This window comes from Erythrolamprus reginae, chromosome 5, assembly GCF_031021105.1.
Source record: "Erythrolamprus reginae isolate rEryReg1 chromosome 5, rEryReg1.hap1, whole genome shotgun sequence".
Classification (NCBI taxonomy): domain Eukaryota; kingdom Metazoa; phylum Chordata; class Lepidosauria; order Squamata; family Dipsadidae; genus Erythrolamprus; species Erythrolamprus reginae.
This window is the reverse complement of record NC_091954.1, coordinates 78,485,139-78,507,630: the sequence shown is the minus strand read 5'-3', so window position 1 is coordinate 78,507,630 and position 22,492 is coordinate 78,485,139. Positions and strand designations below refer to the sequence as shown.

The 22,492-nt window shown below is 38.0% G+C and overlaps 1 protein-coding gene across 5 annotated transcripts in view; it reads left to right on the top strand.

Moving 5' to 3' along the window:
* The window catches only part of PIK3CB (phosphatidylinositol-4,5-bisphosphate 3-kinase catalytic subunit beta), an 87,135-nt gene that overhangs the window by 38,112 nt on the left and 26,531 nt on the right, over window positions 1-22,492 (top strand). For all 5 annotated transcript variants that reach the window (XM_070753272.1, XM_070753275.1, XM_070753271.1 and 2 more), the window contains 8 exons: window positions 1,118-1,297; window positions 2,797-2,958; window positions 4,115-4,201; window positions 7,378-7,629; window positions 10,402-10,498; window positions 11,570-11,700; window positions 15,867-15,920; window positions 17,708-17,896. In XM_070753272.1, coding sequence (XP_070609373.1) covers window positions 1,118-1,297; window positions 2,797-2,958; window positions 4,115-4,201; window positions 7,378-7,629; window positions 10,402-10,498; window positions 11,570-11,700; window positions 15,867-15,920; window positions 17,708-17,896 — 1,152 coding nt within the window. The remainder of the gene's footprint in view (window positions 1-1,117; window positions 1,298-2,796; window positions 2,959-4,114; window positions 4,202-7,377; window positions 7,630-10,401; window positions 10,499-11,569; window positions 11,701-15,866; window positions 15,921-17,707; window positions 17,897-22,492) is intronic.

Sequence of the window (22,492 nt, the reverse complement as noted above, 5' to 3'; positions counted from 1 at the left end):
CATATACGTATCTTTTCTGAATAAGGAACTTTATGAAATCACCCTGTTCTACCATGGAAACCAGGAACTCAGACTTTTATCTGATTAAAGCTGCTTTGTCAGGCACATAGTTAGATATTTTTCTAGTTGAAAAGTATTTCTGTTCTTGGTCAGTCATTTTGAGAATTCGAAGCTGGCTGAGGAATTCTGGGAGTTGAAGTCCACAAGTCCTAAAAGTTGCCAAGGTTGGACTAAATAAATAAGGAAGTTAAGGCTCCTTCTCCTCCTCTTCTCAAAAGATGACAGCCGGGCGGCAGCGCAGAACTCGAGGGGAGGTGTCAGGCTCCATCAAACGGGTGATGGTCATTACATATGTTACTTTAGGTCTGCCATGTTCTTAGTCGATTAGACCCTACCTTTATTGTTATTCAATTTTGGACACCAAATCAAAGAGTCCAACAATCTAAAATAGATTCAGAGAAGGACAATGAGATTGAACACAAATTAACACCCTTTTTTCAATAATTTTAGTAAGAATTATGAAAAGAAATTAAAGTCTTTTGGACTTTTCCAGTTTACCTTGAGAAGAGAAGATTTAGAGAATAGATAAGTGATAAGATAGTATTAATCAGAAATTTGAAGGGATGTCAAAAAGAAGGTCAAATCCTTTTTTTTTTTAATACATTCTTGTGGACACTACCAAACCTATCTTTCTGTGATAGTTTTAATTTAAATTCCTGAAGAGCAGGATGTGGATATAAATAGTATCCTCTATCTCTATGATTTACTATATTACTGATCCTATAAAACAAAGGAACAAAATAAGAGTTTTATATATGCTATGAGTTTTATATATGCTATGAGGATGATAAGTTGTGTTCTGTATGGTACAGGGGCTTTTATGAGTTAAAAACATTCCTACAATACCTCTAGTTAGCAGTGATTTAACTTGTCAGATAAATTAGGTCAATGAAAAGTAATTTTGATGGAAAATAGTTATAAATCTAAGTACCGTAATTCTTCTATCAGTTATATAGTATATTTTTCCCTTAACAAAAGCTACCTTAAAATAACTATAATTTCGTAAACAAATTCCTCTTAATGCTTGATAATAATAAATTCTGTTTCTTTTTATTAGGATGTATTTAGTTTTCAAGTGTCTCCTAATATTAACCCTATTAAATTGAATGAATTGGCAATTCGGAAATGGTTGACTATCCACGGAAAAGATGAAGAAGTTGATCCTTCTGATTATGTGTTACAAGTTAATGGAAGACTGGAATATGTTGTTGGGGATCATCCATTAATTCAATTCCAGGTAGCATTCTCACAAAATAATATGCTAATTTGGAGCTTAGAAAAACAAGTCATATATAAAATGTTGATTTAAACTGTGAATTGTATCCTTGATTTTTTTTTCTTTTTAATATTAACTTATTTGGTGATGCTGTACATATGGACTTAAAGACAAAGAATTTCATATAAAGGACTATGAGAATTTTACTGTCATATTAATAAGAAATATATAGTATTATACTATAGAGTCAGGAGCAAATTATTTAGTTAAAACTTTTGATGTGTTGCTTAATTGGTAATAAAAATATCTTTTTCCAACTTACTCTTACTTTCTGAAGTTCTTTGGCCTTAATTATATTTTAATATATGGGAGTACATACTGTGTTTTTGACTGTATACTTTTTATTCACTTCAGAAAGTGAGCTAAATTTTTTAAAAAGTGTATAGATTTGGAATAGGCTGATATTAGTGTTAATAATTTATTAAATTTATGTGCCATTAGTATGGTTTAATGTTAATTACCATCAACATACTGAGTGCCATAGCAAAAAAATCTTAAATGGCAGTGACACAAGTTCCATCTGTGAATTGAAAAAGGCTGCACTGCTTAGATCCATGTATAGCATGCCTATACATTATGACATCCTTGGGAAGAACTTGGTATATATAAAGGCCAACACCAGCTAAAGAACTGGCAAGTGTGGCTTCATGTTGTCATGAACAGATAATAATATAATTTATTACCCTTACATAAATATCTCAGGGACCGCCTTCTGCTGCACGAATCCCAGCGACCAGTTAGGTCCCACAGAGTGGGTCTTCTCCGGGTCCCGTCAACTAAACAATGCGCTTGGCGGGACCCAGGGGAAGAGCCTTCTCTGTGGCGGCCCCGGCCCTCTGGAACCAACTCCCCACAGAAATTAGAATTGCCCCCACCCTCCTTGCCTTTCGTAAGCTACTTAAAACCCACCTCTGCTGCCAGGCATGGGGGAACTGAGATACTCTTTCCCCCTAGGCCGTTACAATTTTATGCATGGTATGTCTGTATGTCTGTTTGGTTTTTATTATAATGGGTTTTTAATTGTTTTTATTATTGGATTTTTATTATTCTTATTATTCTTATTATTGCTGTTAGCCGCCCCGAGTCTTCGGAGAGGGGCGGCATACAAATCCAATAAATAAATAAACAATAAATAAATATAATTAAATATTATTGTATTTATACATCTCCTGACTCCCAGCAATTCTGGGCAACTAAATGTGATTTTAATTTGTTTAAAATACGGTGTGTATAGTTCACATATAAATTAACATTTTCTTAAAATTAACTTATCCTGTGCAGTTAATTAATTTATTTATAATTTCTGTTTCCATTATAACCTTTACAAGAGCTACAGAGCTCATATTCTGTTTTCTGGAAGGAGCACAAATTGCCCTTGGGACTCTGCACAGTCACATTCCTATTTGAAATGCTCCGTGTAATTTTGAGGTTCCAAGTAATTTTATAATTTTCTTTTTCAGTATATCCATTGTTGTGTAATAAATAGAGCTCTTCCTCAGCTGACACTTATTGAATGCAGCACAATTAAAGCAATGTATGAGCAGGAAATGATTGATATAGAATCAGCAGTAAATCGAAAATCAAACAATCTTCCTCTTCCTCTACCACCCAAAAAATCACGTGTGAGTTTTCATGCATATATGTGGATATAACTAATTTTGGGGCAGCGGGGGTATTATTGCTTTAGACCTGAGGAGAAAAATTTATTCAGAGAACCCTAACTGCTATTCAGAGATTTTCAAACTAAAATATTGCAGTGCCTTGAAATGATAAAATATATTTGTGTCCTTCATGAATAAAACTAAATCATAAATAATGTGACCACATAATTACTTCAGCTGTCATAGTTTAGAGATGGCTACACCCACTGGGTAGCCCATTGTAGACTTATTCAGGTAAAATGGGGGAGTTTTGACAGCGATTCCACTGAACAAACCTGATCATCTTTTTTTTAAAAAAATTGAAATATCCTCAACCCACAATGTGAGAATTTTTGTAATAAACACAATGTATGACTTCAGTTTAATGTTTCTCTTCTAATCTGCTGGAATGTTATTTACAAAAGAAAAGTGATTTTTAAAAGAATCTTAACAGGTAGCTTTGCATTTTCTCCCATTATTGAATTGGAGGAATTATTTCTGCATTAATGCCAGACTTCTTTCTGAGCTCCCTGGGATAAATAATCTCTGATTTATAGCCTGCAAATTTTGTGCAGTTACTTAGGACTTCCAGAGTGGATTGTCCTTTATCCAGTGTTGGACAGTGTTAGTACAAGGTACATGGTTGTTAGGGTTTGCCATTGTAAACTACCTATTGTAGTCTCTTGTACTATCACTTTAAATATTTTGGGCTGGTTCGCCATAAGAGGGCGCCAGTACTCCTTCCCTCAATGATGCTTTAACGCTCATTCGCTTTTGCTTTGCCTTGAGGGGGGAGTGTATTTGCATAGTGCTTGTTATGGATTGTTTCTATTTTGTATATATGTAAATAGTACTTATTAAGCATAACTAAGTCTGTGTCTTTTTCTTTGGCTTTACTACACATCCACACTCTGTTAAAATTCTCTGCTCAGTGTATGTCAAAGGTCTCATAGCCTAGGTATACCGAGACATACCAACAGACAGGCACTTCCATTGTATCCAAAACCACTTCCACCAGATGCTTTGCAAATTAGAATTGTACTACTGGTATAATGATTTTGAAATGTGTATGGTACAGTATATATGTATTGCTTAAAAGGAATGAAAATCACACAGCACTGTTTTCTTTCTACCACAGTTGACCCAAAGTGTCTGGGAGATTGGCCACCCTTTCAAAATTTTGCTAGTAAATGGTAGTAAATTGAATACAGAAGAAACTGCCAAAGTAAGTAACTATTTTCCAATACAAGAGACGCATTATCTGTTCATCCCAGTACATTTTATATATTATGATCATTCTTGAATTATTTAATTTATGAGCATAGCTATCAGATGTAAGTTTATATAACTTACATTGTTTGATATTTAATGTTTACATTTACTCAGTTTACAAACTATGGACAATTCAAATTTAGTCGTACTGTACATAAACATTCTTTTCTGTGGTAAGTATAAAATGAAATGAACCATCATTTCCTATGGAGCTTAAAAAATTCTTATTTTAAAATACATTGTTTTAGTGTTAAATGCCATTAATGTGTTCAGCAGCTTAGAGATGAATTGCTTTGAACAGTTTAAATAGAACGATGACCAAGTAAAACATACAAATGTTTTCTTATGTTTAACTACCGCAGAGCCTTAGAGGATGTATTTTATTGTGTTCTTATTGATTTCTGCTCAATTTGTTTGAGTAATTTTACAGAGAAGTTACTTCTTAATTCATTCTTGTGCTCCTTAATGTCTCAGTGGCTTTCAGTAGTGTTCACCATGGTATCTTTCTGAGATAACTCTGAGGACAAGGGATTGGGGACACCATTCCAGGGTGATTCTTTTCCTTTTTCCAGACTGATTCCAATAGGTGCTGGCTGTGAAGAGGATGTTTCCTAAGCCCCTCCTTTGTGGAATGCCTTAGGGCAGTGATGGCGAACCTTTTTTCCCTTGGGTGCCGAAAGAGCGTGTGCGCATTTGTGCATATGCACGAGTGCCAACACCCATAATTCAATGCCTGGGGAGGATGAAAAGATCTTCCCCGGCCACCCAGAAGCCTTCTGGAGGCTGGAAACGGCCTGTTTTCCAACTTCTGGTGGGAAAAGTGGGCTCGTGTTTTGCCCTCCCCAGGCTCCAAAAGCTTCCCTGGAGCCAAGGGAGGGTAAAAATGCCCTCCCCCATCCCCCCAAAGGGTCTCTGGAAGCCAAAACGCCCTCCCAGAGCTTCTGTGCAAGTCAAAAATCACCTGTCCAGCACACACATGCAGGTTGGAGCTGAGCTGAGGCAATGGCTCGTGTGCCAGCAGATATGGCTCCGCATGCCACCTTAGCACCCATGCCATAGGTTCGCCATAGGGTTTGACTCTTTTCTCCCTCCTTTTCAATATCTACATGAAAGCAGCTGGTAATGAGAACCCAGTTACCGGTATATCTTTTGACCCCCAGGTCAGCAAAGTGAAGCTGTTGAAGTTCTATCTCCGTGTCTCGAGATTGTATGGGTTTGGCTAGGGAGGAACCATTTCCAGCTCATCCTTTTAATACCAAGTGGTTGTGACTTTGGAGGTCACCAATAAGTAGAAATATTTTATTTCTGACCTTGAATGAGATTACTTTTCCCAGTTCAAGAGTGGTGTGCATTCTGGACTCACAGCTGGGGTTGGTGGACTCACAGCTCCTGCTTTTATGTGAACAAATGTCAGAGAGAGTTCAGGGATGTCGAGGAAGGAAGTATTGGTGTCATCACAATCTGAACAGCCGTCATGAACAAATGCAGTCGTACCATCTCAGTTCTAAAAGCAGTCCAAATCCTGATTTTGTTATTAATTTATTAATTGAATTTATATGCCACCCCTCTCCAGGATCTTGGGGCGGCTTACAGCATATAAAAAGAACTATAGAATACAAATCCTAAATCCAATTAATATAAAACCCACTAATCTAAAATTTCCATTTATATTAAAAATCGATCATTCTCACTCAACAACAACATACATATCATTTGTCGGCTAGGGGGCTAGGTTCTAATGGCCCCAAGCATGGTGGCATAGATGAGTCTTTAGACTCTTGCGGAAGGTGAGGAGGGTGGGGGCACTAAGGATCTCCGGGGGTAGCTGATTCCAGAAGGCCGGGGCCCCCACAGAGAAGGTTCTTCCATAGGTCCTGCCAAGTGACATTGTCTAGTTGACAGGACCTGGAGAAGGCCGACTCTGTAGGACCTAACTGGTTGCTGGGACTCAAGCAGCAGGAGGCTGTCCCGCGCGTAATCTGATCCGATGCCATGTAGGGCTTTAAAGGTGTTCTGCCAGGCTCTATGGTATGAGTCTCCCGAAAATTCAAGAGTACAAATTTCAGACACACACACACACACACACACACACACACACACTTGGAAGTTCAAACACAATGTTCTTTATCACAAAAATTCAAAAGAAACAAAGCACCCTTTTTGCATTGCAAAGAGCACTACCAGGTCGCAAAACAACCTGGTAGCCTGTACAATCCCCTTAATCAGTCCTTAAGTACTTAGCTAGCAGCTGTGAAGGAACGTCACAGCCCTCCTTCTTCCACGAAGTGAGACCCCCACACTTTGCTCTGCTTTGGTTTCAAAGTCGTGAAAAATCAACAAACAAAGTCCGGAAACAGCAAGGCACGGTCCTGAAGAAACAACGATCAGATAATCTTCCACAACGGCCAAGCCAGCATGCTGCTATTTATATCAGCAGCTCTAATTACTGGAGCCCCACTCAAACACAGGTGGCCTCTCTTAATCTCCTGTAATATTTCTTCAATTGGTCTCTTTGATGCATAATTCTGCGCATGCGTGGGTCTAACACTTCCTCATCCAAATCGACCAAAGATCATGGAGATTGGCTTCTTGGGCTGTGTGCCAAGCCCCCCTCTTCCAAGTCACCCCCACCTTCTTCTTCGTCTAAGGAAACTGCATTACCTGACTCTGTTGGCAATAAAACAGGCCTATGACATGTTGATGTTTCCCCTGCATCCACCTCCACATTCCTTGGGGCAGGAGCTGGGCCAGAGCCAACCACAACAAAAGGATTGAAAAGGATCGAGATAATCTGTGTCTTCCACCCCTCTTCAGGAGCTGTAAACCAACCATTTACTCAACAACCTTCCCTAAAAAGAGTTTCCCTCATCTTGTGCAGAGAAGCATTTGCCACTGCCTTTACCCAACTACTTGATACTTCCCAGAACAGAACATAAAATAAATTTGTTTCCTTACAGCAGAATTGTTTAAGCTTTATTGCATACAGCATACAATAATATCATTAATATCAATTGCATGAAAGCCACTTTTTCCATGCTTTTTCAAGTACATGTATTTTAATAATCCTTGATGTTATTTGTTTAGTTGATAACAATACTTTAAAATAATTTTCTGCCGTGTATCTTGTAGGTTCACATCAGGGCTGGCCTCTTCCATGGCAATGAACTCCTTTGTAAACCTATTGTAAGCTCAGAAATAGCAGGGAGAAATGACCATGATTGGAATGAACCCCTGGAATTTGACATCAATGTCTGTGATTTGCCGAGAATGGCTAGATTGTGCTTTGTGGTTTATGCTGTTATGGATAAAATGAAAAATAAAAAATCAGCCAAGGCACTGAATCCATCCAAATACCCGACCATGAGGAAAGCTGGGAAAGTGGTAATGAATGCATTTAATTCCTTCTTGACATTCGTGTCTGCAGCAGGGTATGCTACTTCATACTGTGTGGCTGTAGATATTTTAGGTTTCTATTTCCCTCTATACAGTGGTCCCCCGATTATCGCGAGGGTTCCGTTACAGGACCCCTCGCGATGATCGGTTTTTCGCGAAGTAGCGGTGCGGAAGTAAAAGCACCATCTGCGCATGCGCGCCCCTTTTTTCATGGCCGCGCATGCGCAGATGGTGCTTTTACTTCCGCACCTGGGAAGACCCGCTGCTTTTCCGCTGCCCGCCCGCCCGCCGCTCGCTTGCCCGCCGCTCATGCACGATCCCAGGGAAGGTTCCTTGTCCGCCGCTTTTCCGCTGCCCGCCCACCCGCCGCTCGCTTGCCCGCCGCTCGTGCACGATCCCAGGGAAGGTTCCTTGTTCACCCGCCCACCCGCCGTTTGCCGCTCGCCCGCCTACCCGCCGTTTGCAGCTCGGGTTTGGGGGGGTGCTAGGAAGCCCCCCATGCCGGCGGAGACCTTTTAAAACACCCGTGCCGCTTCCCAGCTGAGTCCTGCAGCCAAGCGCAGAAGTTCGCCTTGGCGCTTGGCTGCAGGACTCAGCTGGGAAGCGGCACGGGTGTTTTAAAAGGTCGCCGCCGGCATCGAGGGCTTCCTAGCACCCCCCAAACCCGGGTTGGGGGTTCAGGGGGGGTGCTAGGAAGCCCCCCATGCCGGCGGGAAGACCCAGGGAAGGTTCCTTCGGCCGCCCAGCAGCTGATCTGCCCGGCGGGGAACGCAAACTCCACCATCTACGCATGCGTGCAGATGGTGTTTTTACTTCCGGGTGGAAAAATCGCGATATAGCCTTTCGCAATGATCGGGATCGCAAAACTCGGGGGATCACTGTATATGCAAAGATATGTAAACTCCTGGAAAGCTATTTCAAATCACCCATTTTTTTTTCAACCAAGTCTATTTCACAGGGTGATCACTGTGATGATAAAATGAAGGGAGAATCTTCCCATGTGCATTGATGGAAACCATCAAAAGATACGCAGGTTTTCCTTGACCTGTGATCATTTATTTGGTCAGCAATGATTCCAAATTAGAATGATTCTGAACAAATTATAGTTACAACTGGTCTATGGAGTTCCCAGCCATCCCAGCACCTCCACAGTCACATTATCACAATTTGGGTGATTAGCCACCCATTCACACAATCAGTTGCCAAGCATCCCAATCACGTGATCACACCCTTTTCTGAAATTCTGCAGATTGACAGAGCTGAAGCCATCAGGGAAGGTTGCAGGGGAAAGTTTTCTCCATCCACACACTCTTCCCCCCTGATAGCAACCACTTACCTGCCCAAGGAACTGGGACATGCAAATTTCTGCCAGCTTTCTCCATTGGCTTTGGTTACCTTGCATAATACCAATGGTGTTCAGTTAACAGTGGGAAATAGGACTACAGGAATTGCTGCCATTGAAACAGTCACGTTTTATGACCATACTCCTTAGTGATAGAAATTCTGGTTCCAGTTTTCATTGTAATTCGAGGACTACCTTGTAACAGCAATAAGAATATAATGTTTGAGGTTTCAGGTTTTTTCAACACTTCACATTTTGTTTGCATTTCAATAGAGCTTCCCTAATATTTTCTGTAATAAACATTAATCCTAACATTTTTATGTGCACTTAAAATAGAAAAGGATTTCATCCTACAAAGATCTATTATTGGGCTAATTAAATTTAAAACAAATGTGGTATCTCTGTTAAACTAGTCTAGCATGTTAATGAAGAATAAAAAATTAACTATAATCAATTTTAATATTTTTATTAACTATTTGAATACAGTGATCCCTCGAGTATCGCGAGGGTTACGTTCCAAGACCCCTCGCGATACTCGATTTTTCGCGATATAGTGGTGCGGAAGTAAAAACACCATCTGCACATGCACGCCCTTTTTCCATGGCCGCGCATGCGCAGATGGTGGAGTTTGCGTGGGCGGCGGGGAAGACCCAGGGAAGGTTTCTTCGGCCGCCCAGCAGCTGATCTGCTCGGCAGCGCCGCAGCAGCGAGGAGCCGAAGATCGGGGTTTCCCCACCGCCCACGCAAAGGGGAAACCCGATCTTCGGCTCCTCACTGCTGCTCGCCCGCCGCCCGCCGCTCGAGAGCAAGAGGGGGAGAGATAGAGAAAGAGAGAGAAGGAAAGAAAGAGATGAGAGAGGGAGGAAGAGAGTGTGGGAGAGGAAGAAGCAAGATAGAGAAAGAGAGAGAGAAAGAAAGATGAGAAAGGAAGAGAGTGACGTCATCGGGTGGGAAAAATCGCGATGTAGCGTTTCGCGAAGCTCGAGATCGCGAAAATCGAGGGATCACTGTAATTCATCTTTAGGTTCATATTTTTTGTAAATGTTTACATATTTATTTACACTTGCATCTTTTCTATCAGGGTGTTCACTGTTTACGCTCATTAACTTTTTATCCTCATGACCATTTGCAGTCAATCACATCTAGAGAATAGGGCTGGTCTATTGGGACTAGTGGGAAAATACGTTTGGCATAAATAGTGCCTGGGTGTTGTTTAATCTCATAGTTTAAAGCTACATTGTTCTTGGAAGTCTTTCAAGATCCCTCCCACCATCAGCAGCTTAATTAGTAGCAATTGTTTTCCTATGGTTTGTTCCTTTGGATTTGTATATCTCAATGTCACTATACAGACACACACATACACATACACACACACAAAAAGAGTTTTAATTTTCAAATTATTTGATTTGTCTTTGCAGCATTATCCTGTGGCATGGGTCAATACTATGGTATTTGATTTTAAAGGGCAGTTGAAAACTGGAGATCTTCTTTTGCACAGCTGGTCATCATTTCCTGGTGAGTTGCTATATGGGCACTTGCATAGCCTCTATTGATTTCAGAGTGGTGGGACTGCTTACAACAACTACTCTAGAATAAAAAGCATGCAGTGCGGGTTAGGATTAATGCAATATTAAAGAAAAGAATGAATATCTGTAATGTATAGTTATTTTAAAAATATTATTGATAATGAAATACTGACAGGAATGATAATGAGTTCCAAATAGAGAGCTTTTTTCCCTAAAATGAAATATTTTTCTTGACTACCAGTGATAGAAAATTTCTGTTATGAGATGATACCTAATGGTGGCTAGGTTAATACTTAACCTATGCAAGGGAAGCTGCTGTGTCGTTCTCAAGAAACAATGCATCAGAGTTAAAAGTTGTTGCATATATGTGCTATTAGTGCACGTTCTGAACCACATTTTGGAAATTAAATGTAAAGCACTACTCTGTCCTAGTCGATCTCCCAAAGGTTCCATTTTCATTAAAATGGGTCAGAACTTTTTTCTCTGTCATTGTACTTTAAGAGTAAGATGAAGAATGGAAAATATATATGTGTATGGAATAAATATACTACCTATGTTTATTTTAAGACACGTATACAAAAGATTTGAAGATTCCAATTTTGAAACATCCCATTTTGTAACACAAGTGACTCAGCTTCAAGAAAAACCCCACTCTGTGAAATAGAGGATTAACCATTTTGACTCTGGACCACTTCCAGTAATGTCACACAGACCATTTTGCCATTGGAACATTTCCAGGAAAGTCAGGATGTTTCAGCCTTTAACTGTTGTATTCACCTGTGTTCAGAATATTTACATTTCCATCTAACTTCCAATTGGTTTAGAACTTCCATTAGTTTATGTGGAAATACATTGTCTCTGTTTCTTTGAAGATTGTTCAATGATATGTTGGCCCTCATTGAAGCAGTTCAGTTAAAGTAATCTACCTCTGTTTACAAAGTATATTTAGTATTGGAAGCTTAGCCACGAGGATCTTGAAATAGGTTTATATATTTGCAGAAGTTATTCCCTTAAACAACATGTATAGCTAAACAAAATATGTATTATTCTGGTTACCTAGATGAACTTGAAGAAATGTTGAATCCAATGGGAACGGTACAGACTAACCCATACACTGATAATGCAACAACTTTGCAAATCAAATTTCAAGAATATTCAAAATGTCCTATTTATTACCCCCCTTTTGATAAGGTAAGGAGACATGATAATTTTTGCCTAAGCTTTCACTTCCACATCTGTGCCCAAAAATATACAAGCCCAATATACCTCTTTGTCCAATTGTACTGTTACCAGGGAACTTACAACATAGTTAAAGAACTCATAAAAAAGCTTGGACATCTCACAGAGGGGAGCAAATATTCTATCAACTCCCCACTACAGTGACACCAGAAAATTAAAGACCTAATATAGAAGGTAAGATGATGGCTTCATTCGATGTCTCAGTACTCCTTACATCCATAGATTCAGAACCAGAGGAAAAAATGCATGGAACCAATACTACACAATATATCCAAAACAACCAAGTATGCTAGGATTGACATACCCAGAACTATAGACCTCATCAATTTCTGGCTCACTACCTACTTTTAGTATAATTGAAATTATATATCAACAAATCACAGGAACAATCATGGGACCACCACTTCAAGGATTCATAGCAAAGAGTCTAATGCAATATTTAGAAACCTTAGCACTCCATATATACAACCAAAAGTATGGATCTGGTATGTGGACAACCGGTTTGTCATAATAAAAAAGGAAAAAAACTAAAGAATAAATGAAGCAATCAACAACATCTTCAAAGAAATAAAATTCATATGAAGAAAGATAATAACAATGCCCTCCCCATCTTGAGTGACCTCATTAACAGAAGAAATTGTGGCAAATTTAGGGGGGGGGATTAAGAGAGAAACTACCCACACTAATTTAGGGATCCTCTACCACAATAACAACCCATCCTCCCTTGAGAGGAGCAAAACTTGTCCAGATGGGCACAAAAGCACTACAGCAATCCAGAGCACCGGAAAAAGAAGACAGACCAGCGAAATAATACCATCTAACAAAAAGGACAACCTTATCAAAATGCCTTACTGTTCAACTCACTTCAGCACAACCACCACAAGCTATGAGAAGGATAATACTACCATACATTAAAATATCTAAGAAATAATCAATCTACAGGCTATTGCAACCACACACCCTCACCAGCACACAAACCAACTAAATCCTTCTGCAACAACTTCAGTAAAAACAAAAGATCCAGTACCCCAAGGGAGAGAAAAAAGATAAGAGTCATCTGCAACATACAAATTTGCAACAGCCACTAGACAGGATGGACAGTGCACCTATGAACATCAACTTGCAGTCAGAAGATACAATAAAAATCCTTAATTTCAAAGCACACCTACTTAATCATAGTTTCATCCTAAATCCAAAACTACTGTGGAATTCCTGAAAGCTTGCCATTTAAATCAGCCATCAACAAGCACGTAGACAACATTTATACACCATTCAATAGACAATAAAAAAGGCTTTTTAAAAAGGACCAGAACATTACCTCACCAGTAATCAATAGCCAAATAAACAGAAATTAATACAAGGATTAACACCAGGCAATCAAGCAGTAAATAACAGCCTAATCAAGGAAATACCAAGAAGAAAACAATACCCTCATCTATTCTGATCTGACAAGCCACTTAATATAAACAGCAAATTCTTCTCCCTTCTAGCACTGGAGATTTTACCTAACCAGGTAACAAAATACCCGCAACAAAACAACCAAGCTCAGAAACCATATGGACTCAGTAGTCACTTCCATTTTAAATCGATGAGATTGTTTTCAAAACTTAGGTTGGATAGACGTTCTTTCCATGTATGAAGTTTCTACCAGAAATCTTTAGCTCTTAATCTGCAGATATGCTACTGTGCAGCTACAGAATCCATATACAGTATATGTTTCAATATGGATGGGATGGGGTGTCATTTAAATCCACTGTTACAGATAATATCTAAAATGATGTGCAGAACATTTGAATCTACTGTATTTTTAGATAGACAATCTATTTTGTTCCTCCCATCTGTAGAGGGAATAAAAACATACATTTTAAATTGCCAATAGAAGCAGCTGAAAAATGAAATAATGCTATAAGTACAACTTGAAATCTTCAAATTGACAAGTTGCATAAATGGTTGTATAAAACAAAAGTCCCCAACCTTTCCAGCTTAGTGGCCTGGCAGAGAAGTTGAGAGGATGCTTCGTCTGAGCATAATCACAAATAGAATAGAACAGAATAGAATTCTTTATTGGCCAAATGTGATTGGACACATAAGGAATTTGTCTTTGGTGCATATGCTCTCAGTATACATAAAAGAAAAAGATGGTGTATTGTGCAGGCTCTAGGTTGGAGAACAGTGTGGAATTTGGGCCAATTGGGTGCCTATTTTCATTCTATTTTTTCTGCTATCAACAACTGGTAGAAATACTGAAACAAATGAATTGAGAATTTGAAGCCATGAGGAATTTGAAATTACAATTCTTTTTGTCATAATCCTGGCCCCTTGCATTTCATTCAGTCTCAGGTTGAGTCTGTGGCATCTCCAGATAGATCTTGGTAAAAAAATTCCTGCATATTGAGTTAGTGGGGCTAAGGGGCAAACCCAATGTAAACTTCATTCTCCTTTAACTAAAAGTGAGTGCAACATTTCAGCTGGCATAAATCTTAAAAAGCAATAGCACTTAGACTTGTATACTGCTTTGCACTGCTTTGCAACACTTTCTAAGTGGTTTACAGAGTCAGCATATTGACCCCAACAATCTGAGTCCTCATTTTACCCAGCTCGGAAGGATGGGTCAACCTTGAGCCTGGTGAGATTTGAACTGCCAAATTACAGGCAGCAAGCAGTCAGCAGAAGTAGCCTGTAGTACTGCACTCTAACCCCTGCGCCACCACAGCTCATGTTTACAAATTTTCTATTTATTTTTATTTAATTAATTTTGTCTAATACACAATAATACACAATGAAGGTAGTAGAGGACACCTTCAAGGAAATAAAATTAGAGAAGGAATAGAAGAGAGAGTATAGGATAAAATAAACCAATGAGAGAATAGAAGAACCCATATCGTATCTCAGACATTAACACCCTTGAAAATGTCCAAAGATACTTCACCAGAAGAGCCCTTCTCTCCTCCACTCGAAATAGAATACCCTACTAGACTAGACTTTCAATCCTAGGCCTAGAAAGTTTAGAACTAAGACGCCTTAAACAAGATCTAAGTATTGCCCACAAGATCATATGCTGCAACGTCCTGCCTGTCGGCGACTACTTACGCTTCAATCACAAAAACACAAGAGCACACAACAGATTTAAACTTAATATTAACCGCTCCAAACTTGACTGTAAAAAATATGACTTCAGTAACCGAGTTGTCGAAGTGTGAAACTCATTACCAGACTCCATAGTGTCATCCCCAAACGCCCAACACTTTACCCTTAGATTATCTACGGTTGACCTATCCAGATTCCTAAGAGGTCAGTAAGGGGCGAGTACAAGTGCACCAGAGTGCCTTCCGTCCCCTGACCTATTGCTCTCCTATATCTCCTATACTTTTCTTCTATTCCTATATCTATTCTTCTATTCTTTCATTGATATGTTCTATTACTATACCTTCTTTTCTATTATTTCTTAGATATATTTTACTATGAGTATCTCCTCTATAACCTTCATCTTGTATTTTATTATGTGTATATAGATATATACCACTAAAACCCTCATTGTGTATTGGACAAAATAAATAAATAAATAAAAAGATAAAAGGTTGGAAGAGAAGATATATGGGATATAGGAGACACAATAGGACAGGGGTCGGAAGGCACTCGAGTCACTTACGCACATCCCTTACTGACCTCTTAGGAATCTGGAGAGGTCAACCGTGGACAGTCTAAGGGTAAAATATTGGGGGGGGGGTGATTTAAATGTGTGATTTAAAGTCTACATTCATTTAAAGTCTACATTCATTGTTTAGTATTTAAATTTTGCTACAGAGTTGTGTTTGTTGTTGCTACAGTGAATTTTCTTACAATGAAATAATGGAACCTGATTCATGTTAAGATATGATGGTATAAGAAGCATATTTTGTATCTGAACAAGGAAAGGAAGAACAATGTAAATTACATTTATTTATTTTTAAATTCGTTCATTCATTCCCTTGCATGCACATGACATTTATCAGGCTGCACAGAAACCAGTTCATATTTAATTCTAATATTGTCTGGCCTTGTTAGAGTGTGTGGGGAGGGGGAACAGTAAATTTTAAATTTGAACTTTAATTTCTTAACATAAATTAAATTTTCTGCAGATACTTGAAAAAGCAGCTGAGATTGCAAGGAACAGTGATTGTTCTGGCATGCCAGTAAGTATCAAGTCTTCGGAGAGGAGCGGCATACAAATCTAAATAATAAATAAATAAATAAATAAAATCAAAGATGAAATAATTGCAATTTAAAACAGAATATATTTTCCCATATATGCTTTCCCATTTAAAACAGAATATATTTATTTTATGTATTAGCTTTTACCATGTGCTAAATGCTAATATTCAGAAATTATTTAGTTAAATCGTGACATTCTTTCAAAATTATATTTCTAGAAAAATGCATAAAAACCCTGCTCATTAGCAGCCCACTAAATATTGTGAAGTGTAACAGAAATTGTGAACATATTGAAAAGGAGAGTAGATTAATTCATGTAAATATGAATTGGTTCATCACACTTTGCTATATGTTTACTATTTGGAATTATTTAAGCTTTTAATAGTGCAAGATAACCAACATTTATTATCTCAGTAGAATGTTGTGACTTACCATAAATATTTATTCTATAGTAACTGTTCTGAAAGCACTATGTTTCGATTGATACAGCTTTTTGGATTAACAAAATTCATTACTAGACAACAGTCTTTAGAAATGGTTTTAAATCAATCAAGTTTGAACATACTACCGCACTCGAGTTTCATGATATATGAATGAATCATTGCCCTTGCAGGCACATTTAAATTCCTTATTCTTTTCTTCCCCTCTTATTTTTAATACCCTTACATTTTTATTTAGCTTTTTATTACCCTTAACTTTCTAAGTCAGTTGAGCCAGGAGCTGGAATTGGCTGCAGTTTGGATATCACATTCTGAAGTTGGTTTATTTAAATAAATATAGCTTGGATACAAGACAACATGGCAAATTGTGGTAAATAAGAGCCTACGTGGATGCTTCTGCATTTCTTTTTACCACATTGGATAAGCCACAACAGCTCAAGAGAAGACAATGTACTAGGCATAATTCCAAAGTAATGTATTACAGGTTCAGGGCAGAATAAATTTAGCACAGCATTGGAAAGGATATAAATTACCAAAAATATCAGAGTGGGAACTTAAACTTGAGAATATACAGTAATGGCAAAATACAGCAAAGCAAGAATAAATATCGATAAATAGCCATGGTGGCTGGGGAATAGTTGCCAAGGCTGAGAAATATTGATATAAAGTACAGTTAGGGGGGGGGGGGGGGGACTAACTAAAGCACTAAATTCAAAGATACCCACACACAAAAATGAGATCACTATAAATGTTTGTACATTAGTCTAAATATGATAAAAGGCAAGTTAGAAACTAATGTTTATATATATTTTAGTAGAGGTTTCCCCACCTCTTTTCTAGATTTATTGTTTATATTGTATGTTTGAATGTTGTATGGTGGAAAAATGATTTCTAAATTTTTTCAATTTTTAAAACAGTGTTCAAACATAAATGTCAAAGGTTCTATGGTATTTTTCACTCTCCTCTAATCCATACATTTACCTTTAAACAATACAAACGTTTGTTTTTATCCATTTGAATTTTAAATTCGAATTCACTTCAGCAGAAATATTATCCAAATGAAATAGTAAAATAACAATACTGCCCCTTAGTGGTCTTCATTGAGAAGTGTATATTTCATGAATGACAATATTGGTACTTGTGATGTATATAAAACTTGTAAAATAAGTATGATTTGATAAACATTTATAGTTTTACACTAAAACAAGGGAAATATCTGTTACGGCTTTATGGCATTTGCGCAGTACTAGAACAGAAAGGCTTGTTTTGATGCATATGTAAAATTTACAGAATGTTTGCTTGAACATTATCAACATGTAATCTTCTAGGGTCGTGGTGGCAAAAAATTCTACATTGAACTAAAGGAGATCATGGAAAGGGAACCCTTATCTCAGCTGTGCGAAAATGAAATGGATCTCATTTGGACATTACGATTTGACTGTCGTGAAAATTTTCCACAATCTCTGCCAAAACTCTTGCTATCTGTGAAATGGAACAAGCTTGAAGATGTTGCCCAAGTAAGACATATAGTAAACTATGTAGAGCTGAGATCTTCAAACTTGGCAACTTTAAGTCTTATGGACTTCAACTCCCAGAATTCTCTGGCCAGATATGCATAGCTGATCAATTCTGGGAATTGAAGTCCACAAGTCCTAAAGTTGCCAAGTTTGAAGACCTTTGATAGTAAAGCAATAATAATAATAACAAGGACAAAGCAAGTAATTTTGTGCAGGAATGTGGCAGGTTCTAATTTAAACAGGATATTGTTAATTGGAAAAATGTAGACATGTCAATTATTATTTTTTTATAAAGCTGACATCGTACAAAGTAAAGACCTAACTCTTATCATCTTACTTATTTACATCCAGGCCTTGAGCCTACAAAAGTTTTCTGGCAAGGTAGATTCTACCCTGGGAACCTTAATCATCTTCTGGTAGATAGGGATTGTGGTTTGCTGTGGCTATCACGGCAGTCAGTCATTGAATGACAAATTTTCCAAAATTAACACCAGAGTCCCTCTTTGGGGAAGATGAGTGGTTTAGAAATATGAAATATAAATAAAACAATTAATTGCTATTCATTCTATGCTTTCAAAATTCAAAGAGGAACAATTGTCAATACAGTGGTACCTCTACTTAAGAACTTAATTTGTTCCGTGACCAGGTTCTTAAGTAGAAAAGTTTGTAAGTAGAAGCAATTTTTCCCTTAGAAATCAATGTAAAAGCAAATAATGCATGCAAACCCATTAAGAAAGAAATAAAAGCTCGGAATTTGGGTGGGAGGAGGAGGAAGAAGAGGAGGAGGACAGTCGGTGCTGAAGGAAGTAGGTGAGGTGAGGGGAATTTTTAAAAATCCAAAACTCTTAAGACTTTAAAAAAAAAAAAGAGGGACTCTGAGGCGGCAAGGAGGAGCACATGCCTCCCATACACCCAGCACAAGGCTGCCTCTCATACACTGCGCCAGAGAGAGAAACACAGGCAGGTGAGACGGGGGAAACCTCCCGCTCCTTTGACCGAAAGGCGGCTGCTGCTGCTACCTGCTTCCTCTTCCTTCCCATGCTGAAGGGCTCCCCTCTCCTCTTGCTCACTCACTTTGTAGCCGGCACCTTTCCTTCACTATGGTGACTTTTTGGTTTGGCTGAAGCCAAGTTGATCTGGCCGGGGCAAAGCACTCCCTTTTGCCTTTCCGCGCCCAGACACTCTGGGAGGCAACCTCACGCCGGGTGTATGGGAGACAGCACAAGGGAGACACCACAGCGAAGTAGTGGTTTATTCCCTCTCCAAGCCCCCAGAGAAAGGGAAACACTCTGTTCGCTCTGGGCTGCCAAAGCCTCCTTAAGCACCACTGAAAGGCTCCTCTGGCAGCCCAGAAAAGCCCGAGATGGCCGGAATTAAAGGGGGAATGGCAGGAAACTGGCCGGGCCTTCGTGCCGCTCTCAAATTTCCTGGGAAATTTTTCCAGGCTCGGATTCTTAAGTAGAAAATAGTTCTTAAGAATAGGCAAAAAAATCTTGAAGTTCTTATCTAGAAAAGTTCTTAAATAGAGGTGTTCTTAGGTAGAGGCATCATTGTATCTCTACTAAGGGTATCATCTTGATTCTTTATTTTACCTACTACTGTTTCTATATTAGTCTACCATTTGAGATCATGTTCAACTAAATCTATATTTTGTTTTGGAAAACTTGTTAGTTTTGGGAAATATTACTTATTTTTTTAAACAAGGTTGTATTTTTGCACCTACCAAGCATTCTTACAGAAATGTGTTATTATAAGAATACATAGCAGTAGTACACAAACCATTAGCCCTATTTCTGAATTTCAATGGGATCAGCATATTTTTAGTGGTAAACAAGGTGACAAACAAGCAATCCCAATTACTTTCTGTAAATTACCTAGTTATGCTTACTAAATAATGCATTTATATTTTGGATAAAAAGGAACAGTTCTTAGCTTTACAGAGAAAAATGTTCTAATTTCATTTTCATCAATTCTATTCAAAAATTATTATTGCAAGCTGCTTTATCAGTATTGTTTCATTTGTAAATTCTGTCAATTTTCTCTACTGCAGTTTTTGCATTCTTTTAAAATCAGGTATTTGGTGGGTGAGAGGGGGAAGGAACATCATTATTGTTATACAAACATGGGTAGTGTTTCCTCTTCCAAATCCATTTTGAGTAATTGTAGCAGAATAAAATGTAGAAACATCAGAGCAATTCCTAAATGTAGTTCATTTATATTTCATCGTGTGCAAGGAAATACAGTAGAAAAACAGTAGTCAGATCTGGATATTATGATAGTGGCATTGTGTTCCTTTTTGTATTTTCTTTTGGGCTCCATAGTATTTTCTAACTTTTAATTTATTTAGCCCTCTTAGTACTTGAATAGCATTTACCCCAGTGTTCATAGTAGGATTTTTAGATACTGTTCTGTGGAGCAGCTGCAGAAATCTGATTGATTGATTGATATGCCATCAAGTTGTTTTCAACTCCTAGTGACTGTATAGATATATTCTCTCCATGATAGTTTATCAAAAAACTGGCCTTTCAGGTTTTTCAGTGGTGCAGAAAATCTATTTAAAATATTATTGCTCTGATGTTATTTATAATTTAAAACCTTTTGAACTTTTGTACAAGGTAATGCCATAGAGAATACTAGTTGTCTGTTAATATTTTATAAGAGCAAAGTTGTATATTGCATGAACTTTATTACATTCAAAAATGTTTTAAATTTTATTAAAATATAGCTAGAAGATGGTAAAAAGATAGCTGAAAGTGGCATAGTTCATTAATTTATGAAATAAGGAGAAATATTCCTTATTTCTGTAATTTTCCCATTTATAATAGAACGTTACTTTTTTTTGTGGGTACTTTTGCTCTGAATCAATATAATTGATTGTCCTGCAGAAGTATTGTTGTTTCGGGTTTTGGTTTAAGAAAGGAAAGCTTTGAGCCCAGATGTGATAAGTCCCCTTGTTGGCCTCTGACCAACACTCTTAGATCAGCCAATACCCACCTGGGATGTTGATCTAGCTGGTCAGCATTTCCCTCCTTATTCAAGCTCAGAGAAAGAATGTAAACAAGAATTGGCTGTATTTTTGGAATCTTCTTGGCTCCTTCTCAGGTCATTGAGCTCTCGTTTCCTCTAAGGGTCATATCACTTAACTTTTTCTAGTTCAATAACCTCTGCCTCTAATTTTGAGGGGTTTTTTTTTAAGCAGTCATAATTCTAGTGGCAACAGAACAATATTCCATATGTTGCACACATTTTTGAATGCTTGGATTCTGTTATCTGATATTGCAGAGATGAAGCCATATATACACTGTATTAAATTCCATGTTTCTTACAAGGAAGGAATCAAGTTAGAGCTCTTCGGTGCTCAGCATATTGAGTTCAAGTGTAAATTCAGGACCACAATACTGCTCAAAGGATAGTGTCATTTGCACTTTTCCAGTGGGGCAGCTAATTTTAATATTAGCATTTAATCTGGTTTTTTAAATTCATATTCCCATATTTAAGCGTCATCAACTGCTTTAGCATTCAGTTACATAGGTAGGGAATCAAATAAGATACAATAGATTGCAGATTGGTAATATGGGATTATTTCTTATACAAAACTAACTAGTCCTTTGTTAAATTAATTGCCAAATAGCATTTGTCCCTGTTTCTAGAATTTGCAAATAAAAAGAACTGAGCTAATTTGAGTCCTGAGATTAAGGAGATTGTACACATTTTAACTGTTACCTCTTTTTTAACTCATCCTTTTATGTATCCTGAATGTCTTATCTAATATCTCATTTGAATTTCATTTGATTTATATGAACGACTCTACCCTTTTGTTTTTCTTATAGTATTTTACTCTGCAAATCACCCTGATTTTTCTGCCCTCTGCCATACTCTTTAGTCTGTCACGGGTAGAGGAATAATAAAGAGCTTTCAAATCTACCCCTTTTACATCACTTGAAGGAAAAGAAACAAATGAAATTATTGACATTTTCTCCGCTAGAAATAGGAATATTAAAGAATTTGTGCTACCATTCTCCCCCTTGTTAGTTTGAACTGAGGAATGGAGTCTTAAGTGGTGTTTCCCACTATATTATTTTTATTTATTTATTTATTTATTCAATTTTTATGCCGCCCTTCTCCTTAGACTCAGGGCGACTTACAACATGATAGCAATAGCACTTTTTAACAGAGCCAGCATTATTGCCCCCACAATCCGGGTCCTCATTTTACCCACCTCGGAAAGATGGAAGGCTGAGTCAACCTTGAGCCGGTGATGAGATTTGAACCGCTGACCTTCAGATCTACAGTCAGCTTCAGTGGCCTGCAGTACAGCACTCTACCTGCTGCGCCACCCCGGCTCTGTTTTAGCTTCAGTGGCTAAAACAGAGCCGGGATGTTTCAGCTCTGTTTTAGCTTCAGTGGCCTGCAGCACAGCACTCTACCTGCTGCAGCACCCCGGCTATGTTTTACATCTCTGTTAAACATGTTTCCCTTTGTATATGTGAGAGGACAATATTTATTTATTAACTTTTAGATTTATATTCTGCCTTTCCTCCAAAATGCAAGGCAACTCAAATGAGATTGCCCTTCATTTTATCCCACCCCCAAAAA